Source organism: Gaeumannomyces tritici, assembly GCF_000145635.1.
Source record: "Gaeumannomyces tritici R3-111a-1 unplaced genomic scaffold supercont2.3, whole genome shotgun sequence".
In the NCBI taxonomy this organism is placed as follows: domain Eukaryota; kingdom Fungi; phylum Ascomycota; class Sordariomycetes; order Magnaporthales; family Magnaporthaceae; genus Gaeumannomyces; species Gaeumannomyces tritici.
In genome coordinates this window covers 4,395,002-4,416,696 of record NW_008804547.1, presented here as the reverse complement: position 1 = coordinate 4,416,696, position 21,695 = coordinate 4,395,002, and the positions used below count along the sequence as shown (strand labels likewise).

At 58.7% G+C, this 21,695-nt stretch overlaps 10 protein-coding genes across 10 annotated transcripts; 6 read left to right on the top strand and 4 right to left on the bottom strand.

Annotated features, from left to right (window-relative positions):
* Positions 1–28: 28 nt before the first annotated feature.
* On the bottom strand, positions 29–1,327 carry GGTG_06601 (hypothetical protein). The gene has a single exon (XM_009224421.1). It carries the CDS (start codon positions 1,000–1,002, stop codon positions 361–363), a length of 642 nt encoding a protein of 213 aa, XP_009222685.1. The 5' UTR covers positions 1,003–1,327; the 3' UTR covers positions 29–360.
* Positions 1,328–1,460: 133 nt separating this feature from the next.
* GGTG_06600 (hob3) lies at positions 1,461–3,575 on the top strand. Its single transcript, XM_009224420.1, has 7 exons — positions 1,461–1,643; positions 1,728–1,778; positions 1,909–1,954; positions 2,035–2,108; positions 2,200–2,347; positions 2,399–2,457; positions 2,513–3,575. Exons 1-7 carry the CDS (start codon positions 1,631–1,633, stop codon positions 2,905–2,907), a joined length of 786 nt encoding a protein of 261 aa, XP_009222684.1. The 5' UTR covers positions 1,461–1,630; the 3' UTR covers positions 2,908–3,575.
* GGTG_06599 (chitinase 1) lies at positions 3,279–5,024 on the bottom strand. The gene is made up of 2 exons (XM_009224419.1): positions 4,647–5,024; positions 3,279–4,570 (listed from the first exon to the last, which is right to left on the bottom strand). Exons 1-2 carry the CDS (start codon positions 4,931–4,933, stop codon positions 3,499–3,501), a joined length of 1,359 nt encoding a protein of 452 aa, XP_009222683.1. The 5' UTR covers positions 4,934–5,024; the 3' UTR covers positions 3,279–3,498.
* Positions 5,025–6,695: 1,671 nt separating this feature from the next.
* Positions 6,696–9,044, bottom strand: GGTG_06598 (hypothetical protein). Its single transcript, XM_009224418.1, has 2 exons — positions 8,261–9,044; positions 6,696–8,175 (listed from the first exon to the last, which is right to left on the bottom strand). The coding sequence occupies exons 1-2, from the start codon at positions 8,465–8,467 to the stop codon at positions 7,051–7,053; spliced, it is 1,332 nt and encodes a 443-aa protein (XP_009222682.1). The 5' UTR covers positions 8,468–9,044; the 3' UTR covers positions 6,696–7,050.
* Positions 9,045–9,338: 294 nt separating this feature from the next.
* On the top strand, positions 9,339–12,385 carry GGTG_06597 (hypothetical protein). Its single transcript, XM_009224417.1, has one exon. It carries the CDS (start codon positions 9,458–9,460, stop codon positions 11,576–11,578), a length of 2,121 nt encoding a protein of 706 aa, XP_009222681.1. The 5' UTR covers positions 9,339–9,457; the 3' UTR covers positions 11,579–12,385.
* A 220-nt stretch (positions 12,386–12,605) lies between these two features.
* GGTG_06596 (hypothetical protein) lies at positions 12,606–14,395 on the top strand. Its single transcript, XM_009224416.1, has 8 exons — positions 12,606–13,006; positions 13,074–13,240; positions 13,306–13,408; positions 13,474–13,682; positions 13,743–13,755; positions 13,832–13,991; positions 14,088–14,173; positions 14,247–14,395. Exons 1-8 carry the CDS (start codon positions 12,766–12,768, stop codon positions 14,288–14,290), a joined length of 1,023 nt encoding a protein of 340 aa, XP_009222680.1. The 5' UTR covers positions 12,606–12,765; the 3' UTR covers positions 14,291–14,395.
* A 909-nt stretch (positions 14,396–15,304) lies between these two features.
* Positions 15,305–16,204, top strand: GGTG_06595 (hypothetical protein; the record flags this gene model as incomplete). Its single annotated transcript, XM_009224415.1, has 1 exon — positions 15,305–16,204. One exon carries the CDS (start codon positions 15,305–15,307, stop codon positions 16,202–16,204), a length of 900 nt encoding a protein of 299 aa, XP_009222679.1.
* Positions 16,205–16,280: 76 nt separating this feature from the next.
* On the top strand, positions 16,281–18,696 carry GGTG_06594 (glyoxylate reductase). Its single transcript, XM_009224414.1, has 4 exons — positions 16,281–17,073; positions 17,154–17,206; positions 17,287–17,368; positions 17,438–18,696. Exons 1-4 carry the CDS (start codon positions 16,427–16,429, stop codon positions 18,048–18,050), a joined length of 1,395 nt encoding a protein of 464 aa, XP_009222678.1. The 5' UTR covers positions 16,281–16,426; the 3' UTR covers positions 18,051–18,696.
* Positions 18,697–18,837: 141 nt separating this feature from the next.
* On the top strand, positions 18,838–20,133 carry GGTG_06593 (hypothetical protein; the record flags this gene model as incomplete). The annotated part of the gene is made up of 1 exon (XM_009224413.1): positions 18,838–20,133. One exon carries the CDS (start codon positions 18,838–18,840, stop codon positions 20,131–20,133), a length of 1,296 nt encoding a protein of 431 aa, XP_009222677.1.
* Positions 20,134–20,794: 661 nt separating this feature from the next.
* Positions 20,795–21,686, bottom strand: GGTG_06592 (hypothetical protein). The gene is made up of 2 exons (XM_009224412.1): positions 21,453–21,686; positions 20,795–21,306 (listed from the first exon to the last, which is right to left on the bottom strand). Exons 1-2 carry the CDS (start codon positions 21,517–21,519, stop codon positions 20,867–20,869), a joined length of 507 nt encoding a protein of 168 aa, XP_009222676.1. The 5' UTR covers positions 21,520–21,686; the 3' UTR covers positions 20,795–20,866.
* Between the last annotated feature and the right edge of the window lie 9 nt (positions 21,687–21,695).

Here is a 21,695-nt window from a genome sequence, read left to right as displayed (position 1 = left end):
CGTGTTCCCGTTCCCCCCCTCCCCCCCTCCCCCCCCTCGTGGACTTGTATTCAGGCTGCCCGCGGCAGATAACCGGACAAATTATCGGTGTCCATCCCTTCGGCAGCGCGACCGTACACATTCGATCACGCCCATTTGCCTCATCCCAGGCCTGCAGTGACAGTATGCCGATGGCTGGTAACATGATATAGTTGTCGCAGTGGCGATGTTGGAGGTAGAGTGATAGAGTATTGCATAGGAATGTGCTAGGGCGTGTTCATCCACTACCTAGTGGAATAGCTCAGCCTCGTGTGGAAGCAGTTTTAGGATACCGAGATCCGTAGCATATCCTAGCCGCAGCGCGAGATTATGTTCGCCTTGTTACCGCTCGGACGCGCGGCTATCCTTTTCCCACTGTTGGCGCCACTGGGCCTCCAGCTCCTCCAAACAGCGTAGCGCACCTGAGGCGGATTTCTCCCTCAGGAGCGACTTCTGGTATGCGCTCATCCCACCTAGGACGTAGTTGCTGACGCTAGCCCTGTCCCGCTGGGCAGGGCGGCCGATTCCGACACGGAGACGCGTCCACCACTTCGAGTTTTCAGGGTAAGCCGACGGCTTGAGGCTGGCCTGTGAGCTCCTGATGCCATTGTGGCCCTTGTGGCTGCTGTCCCATGTCCTTGTCCGCACATCACCCAGCTCCAGCTCCAGCTCGTCCTGCAGCAGCACAAGGCCGAGTTGCCGCTGGTCGTGGTTGTCCTGCAGGGCCTGCTTCCACGCCTGAGCCAGCCAGGGGCCGGTGGTGTTCATGGAGCAGGGCGAGGTCACGAGCATGTACTTGTCGCCAAGCGATATGTCGGTCGTCTTCTTGCCGAACCGGTCGGAAGTGAAGCGAGGTTGTGCTTCTACCAAGGGTTGCAGGGCGCGGAGGACTATGTGGCCAGCCGAGTGAAAGGTCTCGTGCAGAGGCGCCGGGTTGCCCAGGCTGACCACGAGAAGCCGAGGGTTGAAGATGGAGAAGGACATTTGGCAGGCTCGGTCCCGCCTTGACCGCGGCCGAGGTCAAAGAGTGAGTGCGGTGTCCAATCGTCTTCGGCCACAGCCCGCTGCTTGCCTCTGTCCAGATGCCCGTGCAACGTTGATCTGCGAGGGAATGCAGACATCAATTGGATGCTGTGTACCTCTGATACACTCGGCGAACCTTGAACCCGTGCCCTCTTTGCCTGCTGTGTTTCACCACTTTTTTTCCTGCCTCGCGTGATGCGCTCCATGACTCTTTCGGCTGGCGATACACCGCCAACAGCTGTCGGCGCAACCAGGGGTGCTCTTGGCAGACCAAATCAAGCAGACGCGTTTCCCTGGCCTAGCGCGGTTGGGCTTGGATTCCATTGGGCTGACGTCTGTGCAGCAGTGGCTCCGCCCGCTGACGTAGTCGTTTCTTGCGGCTGTGCAGCGCCACAATCCCTCGTCACTCCGGTCCGCATTGGTCTGCCACAACCCAGGCCGACCTTGCGAACCTTCGAATCAACACAACCGTCGTCAACAATCACCAACAAACCCGCCGCCGACCGCGCGAACAGCCCCCGACCTCCCCGAACAGGAACCTCCATTCCGCGATCCATCCTTCGAATACCGACCGTCAATCTCGCCCAAGATGTCGTGGGCAGGTAAGAAACTTTGCCCCGCGCAATATCTCCTGGGTCGCCTTTACAGGCCGCGACGCTGACGACCGACCCATCCGCTTTGTCCAGGCTTCAAGAAGAATGTCAACCGCGCGACCACCCAGGTCATGATGAAGACTGGTCAGTCCTCCCGCCGGAGCGAACATCCCGCCTGCGATTGCCAGCCCAAGGGCGCCAACGAACCGAAACCAGGCCCGCCCAATCGAATCGCCCCTGGAGCTGACGCTTTTAAACCTCTGTCGGAAAACAGGGCATGTCGAGAAGACAAACGATAGAGACTACGAGGTGGAGGAAAGGTACGAGGCAGCTCGTCGGCGAGCGCCACCCAAACCCCCACACTGTGGAGATACGGCGATCTGACTAGGATGGCTCACAGGCGCTTCCGCACTATGGAGGCCGCATCGAATCGCTTGCAGAAGGAGGCAAAAGGCTACCTGGATTCACTAAGGGGTACGCATCATCCCAAGAAACCGCACGTCGTGACAGCCGTGTCTCAGTCTCTAACATCCGTGCCATTTTCTACGTTCGGCCCTCCGCGCAGCCATGACGGCCTCACAAATGAGGATCGCCGAGACCATAGACGCATTCTACGGAGACTCGGGCGCCAAGGACGGTGTGAGCAGGAGTTACAAGCAAGCTGTCGAAGACCTTGACGCAGAAACCATCAAAGCGCTTGACGGTCCCTATCGGTTGGTCTTTACCGAATCACATTGGCTTGTTCGAATGCTGACCATCTACAGAACCACAGTTCTCGAGCCCATCACCAGATTTTGTTCTTACTTCCCAGACGTCAATGAATGTGAGTCTTGCCACAGACAACCCATTGTTGCCTGCCGCTAAACGATTCCCTATAGGCATCAAGAAGCGCGGGCACAAGCTTCTCGACTATGATGCACTCCGGGCGCGAGTCAAGAAGCTGGCCGAGAAGCCGGACAAGGACGTGACGAAGCTCCCCCGGACTGAAAAGGAGATGGATATGGCGAGGGCAGCATACGAACAGCTCAACGAGCAGCTATGCTCGGAGCTTCCACAGCTGATCGACTTGCGCGTGCCTTACCTCGACCCATCCTTCGAGGCGCTCGTCAAAATCCAGCTACGGTTCTGCGCCGAGGCCTACAGTCGCATGGCACAAGTACAGCAATATCTCGATGCCGATACCAGAGAGCAGTACGCCCAAGGGCACCTAGACTCTCGCGTCGAGCAGGTGCTTCAGGAAATTAGGGAACTGAGCATCAGCGGGACGGTCTGAGGGAGTATAGTGTAATAGGTGCCACGAAACAGCCCTATGGCGGACCACCTCGCATGCTCTCCTACCAAGGCCCCTCCTTGTCCGATAAGTGTTCACTTGGATCATAGGAAGGACCGGGAGATCGCCACATGCGTTATGCTTGAAACGGAGAACGGACGCATGGGCGGGGCTCGAGATTGGTTCTCTGTCTGGATTTGGGGCTGAGAATACCGAACGATTGCGGCATCGACACTCGTCAAACAGGGAACGAGAGCATGAACGCTTGCTGCATCGCGTTTTCAACATCAGTACGAGAAGCTGACACTTGTACTCTTAGTGCGTTCCTAGGAATTACTTGTATCTGACAGGTTAGAAGGCGTTCGGACTTGCATTTCCTCAATCTTGGAATGGCATCCTTGGCTTGAACTAGTCGTGGATGACTCGGAAAATACGACTTTATACCAGGCGAATTCCGGTTGTCAGGGGTAGCCCGCATGCACCTGCGACATGGCCTGGGAGGCAACGCGCATGCGGATATTCTTGACCGCAAATTATATCTAGGAACGTGGTCGACGCAAGTCTCCCAAGGTAACACTATCTAGATCTGCCCCTTCACGCATTTCCCTTCCCCATGTTGGTACGAATGTTGTTGTACTGCGATCCCGGGTATGAAAGCAGGTTCTGCGAGCACTGGAGCTCCTCAAGCCAGCCAGCCACGCTGCGGACCATGCTGGCGCTGTTGTTTTTGTCCTGCGACGCCTCCCAGAACATGACGCCACCGAGGCCCTTCTCCTTGATGTACTGCGACTTGAACTGCGCAGACTTTTTGTCGTCGTACGAGACGAGCTGCCCGGTCGAGTTGTCGAACGTGTAGGTCGCCTTGGCCACGTCGTCGTACAGGACGGTGGCGCCGGCGCGCGGCAGGTCCTTGTACAGCCAGATGGCGGCCTGCCCGTCGAGCGACCCGGCCGTCGAGGGCGTGTAGGGCTTGCCGAGCCCAGTCGTCTTGTCGAACGAGCGCCCGTATAGGGGGATGCCGACGTTGAGCTTGCCTGGGGGCACGCCGCCGGCCACGTAGTCGGCCACGGCCTGGTCGATGCTGGCCTTTGTCGCCAGCGGCGTCGACGGCTCCGGGAACACGTTGGCCTGGTGGCCCGTCGTGTTGTCCCAGTTGCCCGCGAAGTCGAAGGCCATGACGGACCAGAAGTCGAGCGACGCGTCCATGGCCTTGAAGTTGAAGGCCCTGTAGTGATCCGGCCCCGCGGGGGCCGGGAAGCTGAGGGTGAAGCGGTAGCCGGGCGCGTGCTGGGCCGCGTAGTCGTCCAGCCCCTTGCGCAGGTCCGCGAGCAGGCTGACGCTGTTTGCGTTTTTGGCGGCCGTGTCCGGGTACTCCCAGTCGATGTCGAGCCCGTCCATGCCCCAGTCGCCCATCAGCTTGACGGCCGTGGAGACGAAGGTGGCGCGCTTGGTGGCGTCGGCAGCCACGGGCTCGAACTTGGGCGACCACGTGTAGCCGCCCACGGACAGCAAGACCTTGAGGTGTCGGTTCTGCTGCTTCAGGCGGTACAGCCGCCCCACCATGCCGTACGCGTCCTTGGTGCCGTTTGCGCCGCCGCCGCCGCCGGGCGGGGCGCTGCTGCCGGCGAAGATCTTTTGGGTGTCGGCCCACTCGTCGGAGGAGACGCTGAGCATTAGTTGGGGTTTTGTCAGCAGAGGTTCATGGCGCATAAAAGACATGAAAGGGGGTGTTTTCAACTCACACGCTCCCGTCTTCCCTGATATCCGCAAACGCATATTGCACATGCGTTATCTCGGACACCGGGATGTCTGACGGCAGGAACTTAGCGCCATATATGCCCCAGTTCGTCACATAGAGGACGCTGCGGAACCCGCCATCCTTCGAGTAGACGCTCCCGCTGGTGCCACAACTGGCGTCGGCTTGTCTTGCGATGTGGTGGCTACCATAACCGCGCCTGACGTGGTCCCGCGAAAGGAGGCCGGCTGCCGCCGAAGCGGCGAGGAGAGACGAAAAGAGCAGATGCTTCATGGTGAACGGATGACCGTCTAGCCAAGAAGAAGAATAAAGATCTGGCCGATGAACGGGTGAACGAACGAACGTCGGCGCGTTGGGATGGTCCGGAGCCCCTGGTGATACCCAGCTGCCTCATCTTGGTCGGACAAACCGCCCCTTTATTTGGTCCCAACCCACCACCCCGGGTATGTACGCCGGGCCTGACCCACGACGCGGGGCCCCCTCCCATCCTCGACGGCCCTAGAAAGGGAGGCGGAGCGGGCGCATGGCCACCCAAGTCAAGATCAGATGCCGCCCCGGAGCAAAGCTGCCTGGAATCGGCCCAGACAGCATTGATGACGAGTCGCCCGACTGACTCTAGGCACCGGGCCCCATCACCTGAATGGCCGCCGCGTGTCATGGAGGCTCAAAAGCCTGATGCGATCTTTTATCTACCCCATTGACTGTTTTTTTTTCGTCCATTCTTATCAGCCCGGCCGGGGGGTTGCTCTCGGCGGAAGCAACGTTCAGACGAGGGCGCCTCGGCGATGGGTCGCAGGGGCCAGGGGTGGAGGGCGAGTATCGTCTGATGGTTGGGCGATGCAACCTTGTCGCGCTGACAGCAAGGCCAAAGCGATAGCATTCGGGATCGTCGTGAGTACCTTTTTTGCCATCAGGTCGCTGACACGCAAGGTCGCCATGTGTGTCAGGGACAATGCAAAGTTTTATGCGTGGTGATTACGATCCATCAATGTGCGGCTATTCCTAAAGGACGAGAATCAGGTCCTATAACGCGTAACTTTCCGTTTCTCCTTCCTCTCCCTTTTATGTTCCTCCACCGTTTTCTATGTTACCTCCCCCTGTTCGTCGCTCCTGCGCTCTCACGTACGCGGCCGAATCCTCGCCGTAGCTCCGACTGAGCCACACGGCATTCTCCTCTTCCGTCTTGTCAGCCTTGTATTCGAGTATTTTCAGTCTAAGGTTGGGGCTACCAAACCACGGGAAACATCCAACGATATGCAGGGGTCGAATTCCTTTTACAAACCAAAAGGCTGCTACATGAGGTACGGGCACCTCCCGGGCACTCCTGTAAACAGGATCACCTAATAAGGTTTGCATGGCTCGCGTGATCCAGAATGAGTGTTTGTCTTATTCGTGAGCAAAGAGCAATTTCACTTCCAGAGAAGGAGCAGGAGTGCACTCCTATCTACGCCATCCGAATCATGCGTAGCCTGCTACTGCTCTCGTGAATTGTGAAGTATTCTTACTTGATGTTTATATACGCCGATCGGACAGCTTTGGCAGGCCGAATGTCAGAATAGCCCCTGGTCGCGGGGTGCAGGCACCGGGCAGCAAAAGTCATTTCTGTTTCGCCAAGCAGCCAGGTGTTGGATACGGCGTAATGCCCGGTTGTGTGACGAGTCTTTACATACGGTGCGGGTCTTCTAGGCACCTTCGTTTGGGATCTAAATGCGCTCGCCGCCCTGACTTTCGTCCCATGGCAGATCAGTAGACTCCACGAACAGGGCAGCCCCGAGCAGACCATCGGAGCCGGAGTACTGTGTAAGGATGCCCCGTTGACTGGGCGCGCTTTATGTCACTACCCATCTCCTTTCGACGAGTCGACGAATCGTAGCTACCCCTGCAGCAGCTTCCCTCCCGTTGAACCCACGTGAAGAAAGATGGACCGGGTACGGCAGCCTCTCAGAGATTGTATCCTAGAAAACCTACTAGAGTACCACCAGCGCTAACGATCTGGGCATGTACTTTGGATACTTTGCTAGACACAAACTGCACGATAAAATCTGCTATTTAAAGGAAAAGGACGAGACTGTATCTTTCGGTTGAGAATACTAAGCGTACAGGAATGCACATCCGGTGCACCACTATGATGATATGTCAGCTTGGGAAGGCGTAGCAAACCCGTAGCTACAGGTGCCGGCCAGGGGCGAGGTAATTTGAAGATTTCCTAGCCGTTTGCGTCTATGGGTTACAAATCGCCCGGGTGGATATCTTTTCTAGTGTTTTCTCGCTGGAAGGTGCCAACCCGGCGTGTCGCCATCGTTGAAGATGAGCACGAATACAATTTTATGATGACGGAACCTGACGGGGAGCTCAGGGTCTCCCGTGTCGATCTTGCGTTCTCAAATTAATCACCCCGTCTTTGGCTTTAGCTTGAAAACCTCGAGCGGGAACTGGTCAGCCATGTGCTGATAACCGGCCACGCTCAGGTGCAAATGGTCCCCGCTGTCGTACGCAGCCAGCAGCTTGGACGCGTCGCGCGGGTCGGCCACAAACTTTGCCAGGTCCACCACGCCGTCGAACACGGTACCATTAGACGCTATCACCCACTGGTTGAACCGCACGCGCATTTGCTCCCTCGCCGGCGTCGAGTAGGCCTGGCCCTGCCCACCAAAGGGCGTGATGGTGGCCGCCAACACCACCAGCCCGGCCTGGCGGCAGTCCCGGGCGATCTGGGTAAAGGCGCTCTGCAGGCGGCCCGACACGTCGGAGCCCGCGCTGCCGATGTCGTTGACGCCCTCGTACAGCAGTGCGTACCGCGCGCCCGAGACCTGCAGCGCGTCCCGCCGGTACCGCGTCAGCAGCGTCGGGCCCAGCCCGCCCGCCAGCACGGCGTTGCCGCCCGCGGCTTGGTTGACGACCGAGATCTTGTCGAGCCCGTCGGCGGCTGCGCCGGCCTTGCGCATCTGCGCCAGCAGCCGGTCGGGCCAGCGGTTGTTGGCGTCGTCGGTGCTGCCGCGGCCGTCGGTGATGCTGTCGCCGAGGACCACGAGAGCGCCCGCGAGGGTGTCGGGGCCCGCCCAGGCCTCGACGGCGCTGGCAAAGTACCAGTGCTTGGTGCTCGTGCCGGCCACGTCGGCCGCCTCGACCCGGTTCCCGGCCTGGATCCAGCTGGTGGTGCGGCTGCCCGGGTGGCCGGTGATGGCGCTGCCAGTCTGGCCGCCCTGCAGGTACAGGGTGAGCGCTAAGTTGGACTCGGGCGAGACCTTGAAGTCGATTCCGTCCGAGTAGGCCACCTGACCGCGCGGTACCGTCACTGAGGCTTTCCCTCCGCCAAACGTCAGGGGCTTCAGCGTCGAGGTGTCCACGCGGCCGACGCCGGCTTTGCCGCCCGCCGGGAGAGCGACGGACGCAGCCGAGATGGTGAGGTCGCTGCCGCCAAAAGTGTTGGATATCTGGACCCGGATTCTCTCGGCACCGGCAGCCATATAGAGTGTCTGTCTGAGGGTCGCATCGCGGAAGATAGGAGAGCTTCTCTAGAGGACGGGCCAGGGGCTACTGTTAGGGCTAACATGACCAAAGACAACGCTAACAAGGGTGTCGAAACAGCTCATCACTTACATAGGGTGATGGCGGCAAGTTATCCGGCTCGACCTGCTGCGGCATACTAGTCCATATTGCCACCCACCGGTGGTCGGTGCCAGTCCCTTGCCGAGCACTTAGTAACCCCGAAGCAGGCGTCAGGGTCGAAGGGGCGGCATCACTTCGGGCCGAGAGTAACAGGGCCGCAATGGCCCCGCGCAAAAGGAGGCGAAGACTGGGCGCCATTGCGGTCTTGGTGTGATGCTTTGTCGGCGACAACGGTACCTACTCTTCTATCTCGGAGAAAACTAGATGTTGTCCCTGACCAGCATCCAAGTAGCCCACCACACCCTTTAATAGGTCTTTCTTCCATCACGTATGTGTGATCATCAGCCGTGACCCTGACCGGATTGGGGTGTGGACCAAGCGCATAACGATGCTTGTATTTTATCCAAAGTTGCTCTTTATCCTGGCTCTCCTGGGGGTGGTGGTGTTGTTTGAGCCTGCAAATGGTGGATTATTAGCGACTCTACTCCTCAGCGGGACACGCCCTTGTCCGTTTTTCTCGATCCGCTTGTCAGGGAGACCCGAGGAGAATATGTTGCCGAGAATACGGCAGTGGAGGTCCTATCCATCCCAGGCGCGGGTGCCAAATCCCACCAATTGAGCTGCACAGAGAAAGCAGGCACCTCAGAGGTAAGAGTGCCCAAGCGTTCTCAATGTGCGATCAGACTGCAACAAGGAAGAAAAAGAAACCCAGTCAGCCCAAACTGCTCCAGCACGCCCACCAAATTATTTCAGGGGCAACATAACCACTCCCGCGACACCCTTCTCGAACCTGCCGGCGGCACCATGGTGTATTACCAGGCGGCCTGCATTGCTGCAACTCTCTTCTTGTCGGGTATTTTATAGATGAAGCGTGGGAAACATTCGAAAGCAGTGTCCAGAGTTGTCACCTGAAGGCATCAGCCCGGAGCCAGGGCGAGTACTTGATTGCTACCGCTAGAAACCATTGGATCGAGTCGTGTCGAGGACCCATGGCAGCTGGGGCAATCAGCCCAATCGGGAGCAGGAACACTCCGCACCGGCCACATTCGTATCGATAACCCCGCAGCCCCGCAAGGAGCAGAGAATGTCCAAAGGATCTTCCTCAAGCATCTTGTTCAGGATGTCTGCAATATAGAAGGCCTTCCCTCCACGCCGCCACTTATACCAGCCAGGCAACTTGCGACAAGGATGGCGCACCCGAAAACGCCCGACTTGGTGCGTGAACTTCATGGCGATCTCAAGCGGAAGTATCAGCAGCACGGCGCCAGAATCGAGGCAATATGGCGGTCATTGAACAGGGCTCAACGAGAACGCTGCATCAAAGCGGGCGCCATGGACGGCGTCGTCCTGGCCCACTCTCTGGACCAATCTCTTGGGAATGTCTGCAAGTTCATCCCGGAGTGGAATCTGAGGGACTTGGCAAAACCCGGGTCGGACTTCCTTCTGCACCTTCTCAAGCACCGGTCGACGACCTCTCTCCACGAGCAATACTGGGAAGGTATCGCGGGTGGGCCTGGTGATCACCAGCTCATCAGCGAAATGATGCGCACGAGAGGCCTCCGCCATGTCGATTCGTTCAAGGATTGTTACACTATGTTTCTGGCTGACGAACAATATGGCTTCTCTTTCGAGGTCGTAGAAGAGAAGGACAAAGTCATGGCTACTCTCACACCCGCCATTCAGGCGGGCTCTGTCGTCCCTCAGGCGACCGGAGAGCTAGTCCTACAGAGACAATTGTATACGTTGACGTCGCTGGTCATAGTCATTGACGACATCCTGGAAGAAGGCTCCAAGACCAGAGCAAACAAAGCGCTGCCAAAGAAGCCCGACATGGCTGCTACAGCTGCCCTCGCCAAGATGTCGATTCAACCATCGGCCCCAAGGAAGCTCCAACTCTCCGATATTGTCGTCAGTGCCAGGGATCAGAGAGCCTCTATCGAAGAATACCTTCGCCTTCTGTCCACAGAGCCAGTTGTCCTCACTCATGTGGTGAACTTCTGGTTCTACAGCCGACCAGAACTCGTGCCCGACGAGAAGGGGCGCATCATACCTGTTTTAACCGGCAAGTACCTTAGCGCCGCGGTGTTCGATGCAGTTCACAGCCTCGTCAAAGGCGCCGCCGTCTGGACGTACATAGGCCGCCTGCTCGACCTCCTCAGCGACCCGAACATGGACAGGGTTTGGCGTGGAATTGTACTGCAGGAGGTTTCCAACATCTGCCATTTGGAGTATGGCCGGGCGCGCTCGCAATTCAGGCGTAGCGTCCAGCCCCGCATCGGTGCCAAGTGGTTCAAACGGAGCTCCAACGCATATGACCGAGCCGGCAACGCTCGTGTTAGCATGAAGGGATCCCCGGAAGACCTGACCCGCGCCGATCCACAACTTCATTACGTGCTCCGCCTCTGCCAGGACACGACCGATGCCTCCAAAGCGGTCGACTGGATCACGAAGTTGACCGAGTTGCACGAAGCCCACCCCGAAGAGCGGAAGAGACTGTCCAACGAGGAAGCCGACGCTCTTTCTGATCTCGCCGCCATTATCGGATTCACCTGGGAGGTCTCGCCCGCGATCTCGATGCCTCCTCTGTCACGCAAGAAGGGCCAGCTATTTGTTTCGCGATCCCAGGACCTCGAGGCGGAGCTCAACATGGCCAGAAAGGAGGTCGATCTTCGTGACTATGTACTTCCCATCGACAACCTCCTGGAGCCCGGAGTGGCGAAGGCAGCCCTGGGAGCGCTTGATCAGTTCGTCGTCGACAAAACTGGCACCAAAATGGGATTTCTGTACCAGGATCTGATCGAGGAATGCTTGTCGGATCTGCAGAACCAATACCAGCATATCAAGGCCCAGACGGATACGAAAAAGAGTACACCTATGCCGGCGCCGACACTGCAGCCGACGGAGAAGCTAGTGGAAGAGCGGAAGCAAAAAGAGAAGACGCGACCTTCGGCTACCTGCGCCTTCGAGCTCGTGGCCACTCCTGAGCCGTCACCCCCTCCGCCAGCGTCACCATTAAAAGTGGCATCCTCAACAGCTGAAGTTTTTCTGACCTTTTTCAATAAGTCAGAGTCACGCGGCTCAGTGAGTTGGGCTGCTTTCGAAGCGGCCATGAGCGATCTTGGCTTCTCCGTCTTGCCCAAATTCGGTTCCGTCTACACGTTCCAACCGCCCGAGGGAATGGAGATACAGAGGCCGCTGACGCTGCACCGACCACACAAATCTCACGTCGAGGGGTACATGATCCTAGTCCTGGCGCGAAGGTTGAACAGGGCGTATGGATGGGACCAAAGTACTTTCGAGGTGGCGTGAGCCGAAAATTGACGCCATAAAGGAAAAGCCGGCGTCCATGACCCAAGGCTAGGAGTGGCGGCGTCCACTGCTAGTCGGCACAGCGTAGCCGAATTTTGACGGCGATATGTCATTGGGTTGAAAGTGCAATGTCCGGCAGGGTGTGGCCTGACAGCCATGGATCACCAATCAACAACGGCTGCTAGCTGGCACCCACTAAAATGCGGGCTGCATGTATTCGTTTTGGAGTTGTGATATTATCCCACGACACCCCAGATGTTGACTCTCTGCTTCAATGTACCCGGAGTACTGGCCCAGAACCATTTTAGACAACTGGAACGAGGTAGCCACGGGGCCTGATCAAATGCTTATGTGCTTCCGGGACGCTTGCGGCGAACTCTGAGACGGCTGGATTGGGGTCAGTCTGGCAGACATGCCCGGCATTTCATCTGTTCGGGCCTAGGCCGACTGGGGACAACGCCGGAAGCTCCCGGGTGGCACATCGCCAGTGGGTGGCTTGGGGCATCTGATAACGGCCTGTCTCATTGGTAGGTGATCTGCCGGTGGTTCGCCGCTATATGATAGAAAGGATGAGGGTATATCGAACCGGTCACATTCAAGGGGCGCGCGGGTAACGGCCAGGGAGCCATTCAAGAGGCTCGTTTGTATATAAAGCTACTCCACCGTCTGGATTCACCCGGATTCGGACCGGAAGAAGCCATTGCTCACATGGCAGAGCGTGTGGAATACGGCATTGCCATCCCACTATGAGCCCTCTACGCGTCGCTTTTAATATGGACAGTGGTTCAGCTATCATCGGGATTGGTCAGATTCTCCCACCGCAATTCCCCAACTTGGAGTGATATTAACCGCCAGCGCAACGCTCGCTTCGGCAGACGCGGCTGGGCGGAATCTCTTGGCTGCCATAAGCTTTTGGGTGTGCATTTCATATCACACTCTTTGTTGGGGGGCAAAAAGGGGGCAAACCACCGTTAGGATGGGCATGGGACGCGAGGTGATATAAACCAACGAACTCCGATATTTCCGCCTGGGAGAATCTTCCCATAAACCTGGCGATTTCTCACATCTTCCTCCATCGACCCGCCTGAGAAGCCTCTCGCGCCCTCCCCCTTCCACCAACAAGTCCTTGTGTCTCCCCGCTATCCAAGCGACCTCGCTCTCCTTCCCAGGTCCCAACCGACACCAAGATGCTTCTTAAACCTCTTGTGGCTGCAGTGGCGGCCATTAGGCTCGCCGCCGGCCAAGAGCTGATGCGGTTTGGATGCTCGCAGCTCGTCGTCGACCGCCTGGACCCGCTGGTCAACCCGGGAGCGGTCCCATCTCCTCACATGCACCAGATTGTGGGCGGCAACTCGTTCAACGCCTCCATGGCACCGGTCGACCATGACCCGTCCAAGGTGTCGAGTTGCACCAGCTGCACCTATTCGGGTAAAGCCTCTCTGGGGAGCCCCTTTAAATATAATGACTTGAATGCTGATGGCGGAGGACCTGCAAGAGGACTTCTCCAATTACTGGACCGCCAACGTCTACTTCCGTGCCCGTAACGGCTCCTTCAAGCGCGTGCCCCAGGTCAGCAACCTGGGCCTGAACGTCAAGGGCGGCATCACGGTCTACTACATCCGGGGCTACCAGTCGGCCGCTCGGGTGTCGTCATTCAAGCCGGTAGGCGTGCGCTCCTAAGTCAGGAAAGATGGTGACGCTGCTGACTGACCCCATCCTGCGGCCAGGGCTTCCGCATGCTCGTCGGCGACCCGCTGAACAAGTCCCCGACTGCCCAGCAGCGGCAGCTGTGCTTCCGTTGCGAGGCCAATATGCAGCAGAACCCATTCGGTATTTGTCCTGCATGACACCACTCATCTGCCTGTACTTTGACTGATATCAATGCTCCTTCAAAGGTGGCGCGCCCTGCTCGGGCTCCGACACCAAGGAGTTCCCCAAGCAGCCCTGCGGCGGCGGCTGGAGGGTTAGCATCCACTTCCCTTCGTGCTGGGACGGCAAGAACCTCGACAGCCCGAACCACCGAGACCACGTGGCGTACCCCGAGCGCGGCACCTTCGAGTCCGGCGGCGCGTGCCCAAGCTCCCACCCGGTCAAGGTCCCGCAGGTATGTGGCCGCCTTGCCCTGCGATGATATTCTAGCTGACACCTCCCGCTCCGAGTACAGCTCATGTATGAAGGTAGGATAGCGCAAACCTGATCGACATGGTGGTCGACGACCAAGTCTAATATTCTTGCTGACCCTACCGATGATAGTGATGTGGGACACGCGCGCCTTCAACAACAAGGCCGACTGGCCCATCGACGGCTCGCAGCCCTTCTTCTGGAGCAACGGCGAGCGCACGGGGCTGGGAAACCACGGCGACTACGTCTTTGGCTGGCAAGGCGACGCACTGCAGCGCGCCATGGATGGCAAGTTTCCCAACAGCCCGAACTATATCTAACATGGGGTCTGGGTGTTTGGCCCGTACTAACGCTTGTCAACCGGTTTAGGCAAGTGCTCGGGTGACAGATGTCGTCCTCTCAAGAGGCAAACGGACGCGCAAGCCATCGCCTGCACCAAGCAGCGCGCCTATCCCGAGGAGATCGGGGATGTCTGTAAGTGGACCTTAGTGGCTGTGTCGTTGACGTTGCCGCGTATCATGGACGTCAGGCTAACTGTCTTCCGCAGGGCTCAAAGACATTCCCGGACAGTCGGCGGCAAACTACCTTTGAGTGCGCCGGAGGGAATATCAACGTGACCTTGAGTCTGCACGCACGTTTGCACGCATCCCTTCTTTCTCAAGAGATCTATCCTGGGAATCATTCGTTTCTTGTTCGTTGAAGGTTTGGGCCCAGGGCGTAAGCAAAGCGCTCACGCTCGCGCCCTGTGTCCACCCTTGGTTTCTGTCCTTACGGAGAACTGTGATTATGGCTAGAAACGCTCGTTTATATGGATGGATTTGCGTATTACCGACATATTTCTCGAATGCCATGCAAACTACGTATTCACAGTCGACAAAGTCGTCGCCGCCAGGGCAGTTTGGGTCTGATGGCAGTGGGCGAGTCCATTGAGTTTCTTGATAAACGCCGATGGTATCGTTGGAACGGGTCAACTGGACTCCCCGGAAGAATGTTTTAGCAAAATTTGCGTCACTGCCAGTAGCTATCCAATCCAACAGGAATGTTCTCGGGAAGCATTTCCAAAGCTACGAATGCTCGGAACCATCAACTAAGCCGTACCCTCAATCTTTAGTAACCACCAGGGACCCGATGACAGGATGGTCGGGATGAGGTCAAGGCTTATCTTCGCTTAAATCCGGGCCGTCTCCGTCGCGCCGGTTCGCGGAGGCCCTAGCCCACTTTAGCGGGGTTGCGGTTCAGTGTCGAATGCCACCATCCCTATACGCCATGGCGTATCGATGCGGACTCTCCTGGGAAATCTAGACTGGAGGGACACGGTGCCGGGATTGGCTCGAGGCTACACAGGAAACGAGATCAACGAGTGCCACTTACTGCCAAGAAATAAATGATTCGAGAGCTGACTGGCCGTCTGGCATAAGAATTGGGCAAGAAAATATGGGTGGTTCCAGCAGGTTCTGAACCGTGCTGGCCTTCTCACGTAAACTCCCAGACCCCAACTCGTGTTAAGGCACCCACGCGGACATAATAAGACTCCTCCAAGACCGCAAAGTCAACATCGCCAACAGTCCTCATCCAGCATACTGCCAAGAGGACCCGATAAGCAAAATGGCCAACGTCACGGCAACGCAAAAGACCTACACCCTCAACACCGGGGCCAAGATCCCCGCCGTCGGCCTGGGCACCTGGAAGTCCAGCGCGGACGAGGGCAAGGCGGCGGTCGAGGCGGCGCTGGCGGCGGGCTACCGGCACATCGACACGGCCGCGGCCTACGGCAACGAGCGCGACGTCGGCGCCGGCATCAAGGCGTCGGGCGTGCCGCGCGACCAGGTCTGGCTCACCACCAAGCTCAACAACCCGGACCACAAGCGCGTGGCCGAGGCGCTCGACGAGAGCCTGGCGCGGCTGCAGACCGACTACGTCGACTTGTACCTGATGCACTGGCCCTCGAGCCTGGACCCCAACAACCCGGGCGCCGTCTACGATGACTGGGACTACGTCGACACGTGGCGGGAGATGCAAAAGGCCCTGGCCTCGGGCAAGGCGCGCGCCATCGGCGTGTCCAACTTTGGCGTCAAGCAGCTGGAGCGCCTGCTGGCCGACAAGGGCACCACCATCGTGCCGGCCGTCGACCAGATCGAGCTGCACCCCGCCAACCCGTCGCCTAGGCTGGTGGCCTACCTCAAGGAGAAGGGCATCCACGCGTCGGCCTACTCGCCGCTGGGCAGCTCAAGCTCGCCGTTCGGCAGTAACGCGGCGCTCAAGTCCATCGCAGAAGCCAAGGGCAAGGCGCCGCAGCAGGTGCTGCTCAAGTGGGGGCTGCACCACGACTTCAGCGTCCTGCCCAAGAGCGTGAGCAAGGCGCGCATCGAGTCCAACTTTGCGGGCCTCGACGGCTGGGACCTGGGTGAGGACGACGTCAAGGCGCTCGACGGCATCAAGGACCGGTACAAAGCGTGCGGCGACGGCTGGCTGCCCAACACCGTCTTCTATGACGACGACGAGTAGCGGGTGGGGTCCTGAAGGGGAGGGTTCAGGAAGCGAGAGCGGAAATTAAAATCAAGATGTACCATCGGGTGGACCATAATAGAAAGACCTTCGCCAGCCACAGTCGCTGCATGTCAAGCTGAACTTGATGTTTCGAACGGCTCGGACTTTGGGGTTCCATGCCGAGGAGGCACTGTAGCAGGATCCGACGACGGTTGCCATCTTGGCAAAGTTAGCCTCGGTATGGACCTAGAGGTGGGGGATAATCGGAGCCCCTGGGTTTCACCCCTCATCTGCATCTGGCCTACCCCCAACTTACGAGCCGACGTGATCGCATCGCCGCAGCTGCAAATCGCGTTCCAGACCGTGTGTTTTATTTTTTGGTTACTGTTTACTCAGAAGGCCCAACCCAACCAGAGAACCGACCACCTGGAAAAGCAATTCACCAAAAACAGGCTCATAGAGCAGCGGCAAACATCAATCAAGACCACAATGACCATCAAACTCGCCAAAGACGACGAGCTATTGCAGGCGCTGGCCGCCAGCGGGGGGCTCAAGGGGCACAACCTCCTGATGCTACTCCCTTCCGGCTTCCAACCCGACGCTGCCAGACTGGACGAGCTCAGGGCCAAGTATCCCGGCCTCCAGATCTCGGTGCACGAATCGGCGTGGGGGAACACTGTGGTGCCGGAGTCCGTCTCGGGCTCGGGCGACGGCTTCGGGTGGGAGGACGTCACCATCTTGGCGACGGGCACGGCGCTGCCGACGCGGGAGCAGGCGCCCAGGCTGCAGTACGTGCAGCTGATCAGCGCCGGCGCCAACCACGTCCTGCAGAATCCGCTTTTCGACGACGAAAGCATCGCCTTGTGTACCGCCAATGGTGTGCACGGGTGAGTCGCTCGCGTATGCGCTTGTTGCATAGGTAGTGGTGTAACGGCTGACACGAGGCGCCCGCCACGCTAATCTCCAGGCCGCAGATTTCCGAGTGGATCATCAGCACGTTCCTGAGCTTTGAACACCATCGTGCGTGCTGTCTCGTCCATGCGTGTGTGACTGCCCCTGACGACATTTACTAACATAACCCTTTGACGGACTGCATGCAGTCCCCAGGTACATTGAGAAGCAAAAAGAGGGCAAATGGGATCCATCATACGACGGAGTTGACGACGCGGTGGGACGCCGGGTGTAGGTCTGGCCCTCCTTTCCGGCCTAGCCCAGGGCACTCCATGAACTAACCAGCCCACAAACCACCAGCGGCGTCCTCGGCTACGGCAGCATCGGGCGGCAGGTGGCCCGGTTGTGCAAGGCGCTGGGCATGGATGTGCACGCCTACACGCTACACCCGCGCGAGACGCCCGAGTCGCGGCGCGACGACGCGTACGCGCCGCCGGGCACGGGCGACCCCAACGGCGAGTTCCCGTCCAGGTGGTTCTCGGGCGGGTCCAGGGCGGACCTGCACCGCTTCCTGTCATCGGGCCTGGACCTACTCGTGGTCTCGGCCCCGCTGACCGACAAGACGGCGCACCTCCTGGGCGCCGACGAGTTCGCCCTGCTAGGAGAGGGCAACGGGAAGGGAAAGACGTTTCTGTCCAACATTGCGCGCGGCAAGGTCGTCGACACGGACGCGCTCGTCGCGGCGCTCGAGGGCGGCGTGCTCCGCGGCGCCGCGCTCGACGTCACGGACCCGGAGCCCCTGCCCGAGGGCCACCCGCTGTGGAGGGCCAAGAACGTTTGTATTACACCGCACGTCAGCGCGGCCTCGTCCAAGCTCGGCCCGCGCATCCTGAGCATCCTCGACATGAACCTCGGGCGCTTCAGCCAGCGCAAGCCCCTGGCGAACCGCGTGAACCGGAAGGAGGGGTACTAGAGAGGGTGGAGGGCACGGGGTGGTGACGAGAGGCAAGCGCTGGGCGGCCCCGAGATTGTGACCTCAGGGGAGGAGGGGATCCGACTTGGAAATGGCATCGCACTAAAGGCTGAAGTTTGCAATCGTCAGGTCCAAGTTTGACCGTCATGTTTCTGGACCCTGAATTCCATCGTGGCAAAAACCAAAGCCGTCAATGAAATTGCTAAGACCCCTAAAACCCACCAGCATCAAACGCGCCGCCCCGCTCCAGCTCCAGTGTGCCTCTCAGTTCACCTCTTGACGTCATCTAGTGACGCAGGGGCCCCACCAAGCAGCAAAAGACCCGACCCCAGCCCTCCGCGTCGAGTGCTGACAGGTTTTTGCCAACGACGATCCTCGCGATGATCGTTCGAAAACGCAATCCAAGCAAGCTTGTCTGCGGCCAAGTGACACCAAGTGCCGTGGCTTCCTGCACCCTTTGATCAGACTGCAACGCCGTGTGCCGTGCGTCGCAACTCGAGAGCTGGTGATGTCAACGTTTCCAACTTTTCGTCGGCGCAGGGATGAAGACAACGGCAACGGCTGATGGGCCTCGGGAAGTATTAATAATGTCCAACCCTCTGGGAGGAAAGCTGAATGTGACATTACTCTTCTGCATTAAACTCGCATAGAACCAAAAGATCACCAATTATACCCCTTTTATCTGCCAATTATACCCGTTCTCGTCTTGTCTTGAGAAATCCTTTTTTTGTAAACTCGCAACTCCCACCCAAACACACTTGTCAGCCACCATATCACACTCCTCAAGATGGGTCTCGGGACCAAGATTAAGAACGCTCTGCACGGCGACGACCGCCGCAGCCCCAAGGGGTCTGGCGAGTACGAGGATGGCCACCTGCCTGGCTCCTTCCCCTCCGACACCGACCCTTCCACCAAGACAACCAAGCACGCCCAAGACCCGTCCTTGACCGGTAGGACAAGCACCGACGGCCTCAACGCATCATCAACCCTCCGCAAGTCGCAGCACCGCCACAAGAAGTCCGACTCGGGCGTCGACTTTGACGGCGCTGAACCCGCCTTCGACTCTAGGCGGCAGCCGGGCGTCGGCTTTGCCGACGACGCCGAGATCGAGCAGCCCCAGCCCGTCAAGCCCGCCAACCTCGGCAACAACGCCAAGCGCGACCCGTACTGGGGCACCATCAACAACACCCGCGGCGCCGGCGTCGACGGCCACGACAAGGACCTCCCGCTGCGTCCGGGGAGTCAGGGCGGCGGCCCACGGGACGTGTACGCCAAGGACTTTCTCGGCACCACCAACGGCAACAACGGCAGCATGCTGAACAACGGCAACACGCTGCCCAACGTCAACGGCGCCGAGCGCGACCCCTACTGGTCCAATGGCAACGCCGCGGGCCTGGACGGCAGCGCCTACGGCGTCAACGGCTACGGCAGCAACGACACGTACAACTACAACTCAACCCCAGGCACCGCCATCAGCGGCGACTACCACAACAACAACAACGGCGTCGCGCTCCGCAACGGCCACCAGGCCACCCGCGGGCTCGGCAACGACCCCCACGACGTCAACGGCTCCGGCCTCCACGACCGCGGCATCAGCGGCAGCGGCACCACCAGTCTCGACGACGCCCGCATCCGCGACCGCGACATGGGCCGCAGCACCGCCGGCGCCGGAGGGTACGGCACCGGCACCGGCACTGCCGCCGGCGTCAGCGGCATCGCGGCATCCGAGGCCGCCCGCAAGCACCACGAGGCCGACATGAGGGACGCCGGCTACCACAGCGGGCCCAGCAGCGGCGGTAGCCCGACCAGCGCCGCCCGCCTGAACGGCAGCAGCGTCGGTGGCGCCAGGGCCGCCTACGGCCGCAGCGCTGGGGGGTCCCCGCCGCGGATGCAGCAGCAGGGCCCCGTTGCTGGGAACTCCGCCTGGCAGCAGCAGCAGGGGCAGCAGCCCCCTTCAGCGATGCACTTCGGCCCCGGTGCCCACAACGCCGCCCGCGTGCTCCACACGTGCACCAGCTGTGGTGTCGACAACGACATTAGCCAGTACTTCCGCCCCGATGTCGCCTACCGCCTGGGGCAGTAAGGTGGGAGTTGTGGAGTTGGAGTGTAATTGTTGAAATACTTGTACCATCAATTCAGCACATAGTCTAATTGTCTTCACTGTTTTATTTCGAGGAAAAACGAGCGACGCAAGAGCGTGTGATTGGTTCCTTTAAACATATATCAATCAATGTCCGTATCACCTTAACTTATCTCACTAACTCGCTCTCCATGGCCAGACCACTCCTCAACACTATGTGTTGCAGGCAGAAGGGATAAGCACGGTGTGAGGCTATTCCGGTTGATATGCTTTAAAGAGGAAGGGATTTGAGGTGCAGGGCTCCGTAGGAGCCTTTGCCCTTTATATACACGTAACTCCCGTGTCCTCCTTGCTTACTAAGCTTCCCTCCTAATGCCTGGAAGCGTCATACGCTCTCAGGCAGAGGGACCGCTCTTCCGATGCCTCAGGCATCTGCTATCTACGCCTGAGACCTCTCCTCTACAGTATATACTGTCTTCTTTGTGACACTATGTGATTGTGATCTTTTGTGTAATAACCCTACGACAGCCACCTTTTATCCGACACAGGATGTTGGTCATTTATCTGCAGTAAAGCACTGCCGCCAATGTTGGAAGGCGGTGACGATCCATGCACGATACAAAGGAGCGCACCGATCCGGCGTCGGCTCTGTATTGTCGTCGTCGTCGTTGCCTCACATCACTTTCCTTCTTGCCTGGATGGCTGGCAGGCGTCTTCTGTGGCTGGGGCAGAGTCATCACCCGTTACCTTCCCCTCCTTTTTTCTTCTTTTTCTTCTTCTTTTTCTTCTTTTCCTTTTTGCCGGCTACCTCCACGGGACCGCCTCCCTTGCTGCTGCTGGAGGTTTTGCCTTTCCCTGGTGCCTTGCTCTTAGCTGAAACGTTCACAGGGAGCTTTGTTGGGGCCTTCCCATTCTTCTCTGCGAGATCCTTTCCTAGCGTCTTCTCTTCGCGAGTAGCTTTTTCCTTCGCAGCAGAGTTCAATGGGAGCTTGACTGAAGCCCCCTGCTTGCCAATCACATTGCCTTCTTGGGCTCCCTCCTTTCTCTCCGACTTGCCCTTGCTGTCTGACTTGACAGGGACTTTGCCTGTCGCCTCGCCCTTCCCAGGTGTCTCGTCGGTACCAGTAGGCTTAGTTACAAAGTTCGCTGAGCTCTGGTCCTTGCTCGTCGTCTCGACTCTGATGGACATAGCAGGTGGGCTGTTTGGTCTCTCTTCTCGGCCGACTTCCTGGAATATGGTGATCTTGAGGATTTCCCGGGTAGACGCCTCTGGAGCTCTGACGGGACCCTTCCCAAGAGCTCTGGGAGCCTGGGAGACGCACCCAAGCTTTTGGCGGAGCCGGTTGCCACAAAGGTCACAACAGACCAGTAGGGTGCTGAGAAAGACATGGTTGCAACGCGAAGGCAAATGGCGCATCAGACTTCTGCATCGAGCCCAGAAGAGCGGAAAGAAGCGTCTCGTGATTGCCCCCGCAACGGGGAAATTCGGATGCGGGTTCTGCTGTGGCCGCCCGAGCTTCCCAGTAGGTTGGTCCGCCTGTGACCGAGCGGAAGCATATGATGGC